This window comes from Prinia subflava, chromosome 26 (genome assembly GCF_021018805.1).
Source record: "Prinia subflava isolate CZ2003 ecotype Zambia chromosome 26, Cam_Psub_1.2, whole genome shotgun sequence".
Taxonomy (NCBI): Eukaryota; Metazoa; Chordata; class Aves; order Passeriformes; family Cisticolidae; genus Prinia; species Prinia subflava.
The window spans coordinates 2,524,607-2,528,725 of record NC_086272.1 but is presented as its reverse complement, the minus strand read 5'-3'; the positions used below and the strand labels follow the sequence as shown (position 1 = coordinate 2,528,725).

At 62.7% G+C, this 4,119-nt stretch overlaps 1 protein-coding gene across 1 annotated transcript; it reads right to left on the bottom strand.

Annotated features, from left to right (window-relative positions):
* Positions 1-468: 468 nt before the first annotated feature.
* Positions 469-3,022, bottom strand: LOC134562200 (serine/threonine-protein kinase pim-1-like). Its single transcript, XM_063419624.1, has 6 exons — positions 2,985-3,022; positions 2,341-2,587; positions 2,161-2,211; positions 1,590-1,956; positions 847-944; positions 469-528 (listed from the first exon to the last, which is right to left on the bottom strand). Exons 1-6 carry the CDS (start codon positions 3,020-3,022, stop codon positions 469-471), a joined length of 861 nt encoding a protein of 286 aa, XP_063275694.1.
* Between the last annotated feature and the right edge of the window lie 1,097 nt (positions 3,023-4,119).

Genomic DNA, 4,119 nt, shown 5'->3' with positions numbered 1-4,119 from the left:
GAAGAAGGTGCCAGAATCAAAGTCCATCATCTTCAGCTTTGTGGTGGCCTGGTCGAGGAAGAGGTTTTCATCCTTGATGTTGTCCTGGCTGTCTCCAGCAGCAGCAGCCCCACCTGGCACGGCTTCTCCAGGGGCTGCTTCTCTTTCCCTGGGAGTGAGACCAGGCTGTCAGTGTTCTGCCCAGGGCCCCAGCTGGCAGTGACCCAGGACAAGCCAAAGCAGCTGGGATGGCAGCCAGCAGTGCTGGGCAGAGCAGCTCAGCTCCAGCACAGGGGCTGTGTCTTCCCATCTGATGACCGCTGTGCAGTGACACAGGCAGGACAAAAAAGTCTGGGTTCTTTGCTTCTGATTGCCAAGGCATGTGTGGAGCTGGAACTTACCAGGGCCCTGCATCGCTGTTTCTGTGGCTCTCTCCCTTCTTCTATGGCAGATGACTATCCTGCATCCAGGGATGACACAACAGGTCTTCTACTGAAGGCCGGTCCACATGCAGCATGGATAAACACCGCCGGATGACATCTTGGCACTCTGGCGAGAGAAACCAGAAACCGCTGGTCAGTTGGAGAAGGCTCCTGTCTGCCCCACTGTTCCCATTCTCAGGCCATGCTGCATTTGCTCAGAGCTGGGCCTAAACTTTCCCAGGAATTCCCTGTTTTGGAGGAAAGCAGGACAGCAGGACACGTGCCACCTCCTCAGCAGCTGCCACAGCCCACTGCTGTCTCCCAGCACTGGCATTTCCCCCGTGCCCAGAGATGAGGATTCACCTTGAGAGAGCCGTGGTGGCAGCAAGAGCTGATGGTCCCAGCTGATCTTGTGGCCCCTCCTGAAAGGGTGCTCCCCACACACCATCTGGTGCAGCAGGATGCCCAGGGACCAGACGGTAGCTGGCTGTCCATAGTACCAGCCAAACTGGTTCCATTCCGGGGGACTGTATGACGGTGTTCCTATGGAATACAGATGGAGTTCATCAGGGGGATGCTGCTGCTCCCAGAGCCTGGCCCCAGCATCCCTGGGCGTGCAGGGGCTGCCCCAGTGGCACGTGGTGTGACCTGCTGCCCTCTGGCCAGCACCTGGGACTTGTGTACAAACTTAGGGTTGGAAAAGAAGCCACTGGTGTCGGAAGGTGGCAGTGGAAGCCCTGGCAAGGCCCAACCATGACAAGCAAAACCCACTCAGTGCTGGGGAAAAACCATGCCTTACTCGTCCCTACCTGCATTGCCCCAAAAACCATTATGAACCCAAAGCAAACCAGGCAATCACAGCAGTCCAAGCCCTTTCTCACCTGCACACCAAACTGGCTGGTGCACATGTTCTGGCTCCCCTCTCAGACACCCCCACCCACGGGTGCTTCTGTTGGGCTGGCTGCCCCAGCCGCAGCCCCAGTCCCAGGCAGAGTGGCTGGCAAAGGCTGCCAGCAGGGCTGGAAGCTGGTCCCCCCACCCACTTGTGTTCAAAAGCAACTGGGCTGAAGACTCAGTGCCATGAGTGGCAGGGAAAGGGAGAATCCCCAGAGCCACACCCAGGCTGGGCTGTGAGATGTTGGGCCAGGAGATGTCTGGAATGGGGAGCACACCCCTGCGAGGGCTCACCTGCAAAGTGAGTATAGGCTGTGTCTTGTAGGTAGGTGCCACAGCCAAAATCGATCAATTTGGCCTGCCCGGTGGCCAGGTCAAGCAGGATGTTCTCTGGCTTGAGGTCGCGGTGCAGGACCCCGCAGCTGGTGCAGTGCCGCACGGCCTCCAGCACCTGGCGGAACAGCTCCCGCGCCACCTCCTCGCACAGGAACCGCCGTGCCCGAATGAAGTGCTGGAGGTCCTGAGAACGCTCCGGGCGCTCCATGATGATAATGATGTCTTTGGGGAGCTCCAGCCACTCCAGCAGCTGGACGACACCAGGGAAGCCAGTGGAGACCTTGTGCAGCAGCACGATCTCCAGTGGTGCGCTGGTGCCGTTGGGCTGTGGGAGGAGCACAATGTTGTCAGTGGGGCTGAGGCCGTGCCAGGGGCCAGGGACCCCTCAGCCAGCCCGGGATGCTCTGCACCCTTTGCTGGCCCCACGCCCGCTCTCCCTCCAGGCGTCCTGGCGGCTTCCACCCTGCCAGGCCTCAGCTCATCCCTGCCCGGCATGGCCCAGCTTCTCCTGCTGGCCCCACTCACTCACCAGCTCACCCCAATGCCGGACACGGTTCCGTGGCACCCTTTTGATGGCCACCTGCAAGCCAAGGGGAGCAGCAGGCTGAGCTCACTGCCTGCCCTGCCCAGCCCCAGCCTCCTTCTCCTTTGCCCTCCTCCTCCTCCTGCGCCCCTTCCTTGTGCACCCATCACCGGCCGCGCCACTCACCGCGGCACGGTCTGAGAGCCGTGTGGCCGCCCAGACGCTGCCGAAGCCGCCGTGGCCCAGCAGCGAACCCAGGCGGTACTGCTCCTGGAGGGCCTGCTGCGCCTTCCCTGCCGGCGAGACGCGGCTGTCAGCGCTCGGCCCGGGGCCAGGAATGGCCCCCGAGCGCCCCTCGAGCGGCCCGGGCTGGGCATCCCCAGGCATTTGCTCCTGGCAACGGGACAGCAGCGGCTCAGGGCCAGCGGCCGCGCTGCCAAGCGGAGGAGCTTGGGCCGGGGAAGCCGCAGTGGAGGCGGCGGGAGCAGCCGCGCCGCCTGTGTCCTCTGCGGGCCCAGGGACGAGCTGGGGCCGGGGCCGGGGCCGGGGCCGGGGCCGGGGCCGGGGCCGGGGCCGGGGCCGGGGCCGGGGCCGGGGCCGAGGCCGGGGTCGGGGCCGGGGCCGGGGCCGGGGCCGGGGCCGGGGCCGGGGCCGGGGCCGGGGCCGGGGCCGGGGTCGGGGCCGGGGCCGGGGCCGGGGCCGGGGCCGGGGCTGGGGCCGGGGCCGGGGCCGGGGCTGGGGCCGGGGCCGGGTTCGGGGCCGGGGCCGGGGCTGGGGCCGGGACCTGGGCTGGGCTCGGTAAAGGCGCAGCCAAAGGCCAGCAATGCTACCCCAGCCCCAGGCACTGATGCCCGCCCAGCAGCGCCATCGCCAGCACTGCCAGAGCCGGGCGAAGGCGAGACCGCGGCGGGACGCCCGGGGGCAGGGACGGGGCAGCCCCGCCCGGGGCCGGGGGTGGGCCCGAGGCATGGCCCGGCCCAGCAGGGGAAAGGGAGACTGGGTTGGGACGGGGACACTGGGAAAGGGAGAGGCTGCGGGACTGTGGGAGAGGGAGAGGGGAAGCACGGGTTGGTCAACAAAGCCGCTTTTTTCTTCTCTGCTGCTGCCGCTGCTGCCGCTGCTGCCGCTGCTGCTGCTGCAACTGAAGCTCCAGGGCCGTTTGTCCCCTTGTCAGTTTTTTCCGTTGCCCCCTCTGCCTCGCACCGAGCCCTGCACTCCCCGGGGCAGCCCCTGAGCCTGTCCAAACACGGGAACTTCGCCGTTTTCAGTCAGGGCCCAGTCTTGACTCCTGCACAGTGACAGAGGAATCCCCTTGGCTGTTGCTGTGCATTGTCCCTGCTGAGGGTCAGACACTGTCACAGCACATTCCCTGAATGCAGAATTTGAACCTGACCCAAGCACTGCACTTGTGTCTCCGGCATTGCTTTCCAAGAAAAACGGGAAGGCAAACTGGATGTAGCTCATGGTATTTTACAGTGTCTAAATCTTGCCAAGTCTTGGATGTCAGAGGTGAGACCCATTTAGAATTAATGAGATGAAGAAGCAGTTTAAGATGGAAAGTGGGACAGAGAAATAAACAGAGGAAAATATCTTGGGTTGTTTCTTTCCACTTTCATTTCATTTCCGAAATGCTGTTTCAGCTTTCCCAGAATCTTCTCCACAGTCCTGTCTGCTCTTTCCAAGAACCTTTCCTGGAGAACGAGTTGCACCATCTGTCACAAGATAGCCCACCCATGCAGCTTCTCTTGACTTTCCACAACATGCGTGAAGCAGGAGTCTTGCAGCAAAGCAGGAGAAAGGTTTTGAGAACTTGACAACTTTTTCTTTCCTTTCCCCATGTGGGCTGGGGAGTTGTGCCATTGGGAAGGTTTTCATTGTTCCTGTTCTACCCGAAGCAAACAGGACAGGCTCCCAGGGGTACCTACTGGGAGTCTGTTATTGTCCACCCAAGCAGGAAGAAGAGGT

Excerpts from the sequence above, each read along its gene's own strand:
- LOC134562200 (XM_063419624.1), bottom strand. The coding sequence starts at position 3,022 with ATGGCGCTGCTGGGCGGGCATCAGTGCCTGGGGCTGGG. Across the intron at positions 2,588-2,984 it reads CATCAGTGCCTGGGGCTGGG|CGCGGCCGCTGGCCCTGAGC; the intron begins GTAGCATTGCTG and ends TCCGCTTGGCAG. Across the intron at positions 945-1,589 it reads AGCCTATACTCACTTTGCAG|GAACACCGTCATACAGTCCC; the intron begins GTGAGCCCTCGC and ends TGTATTCCATAG.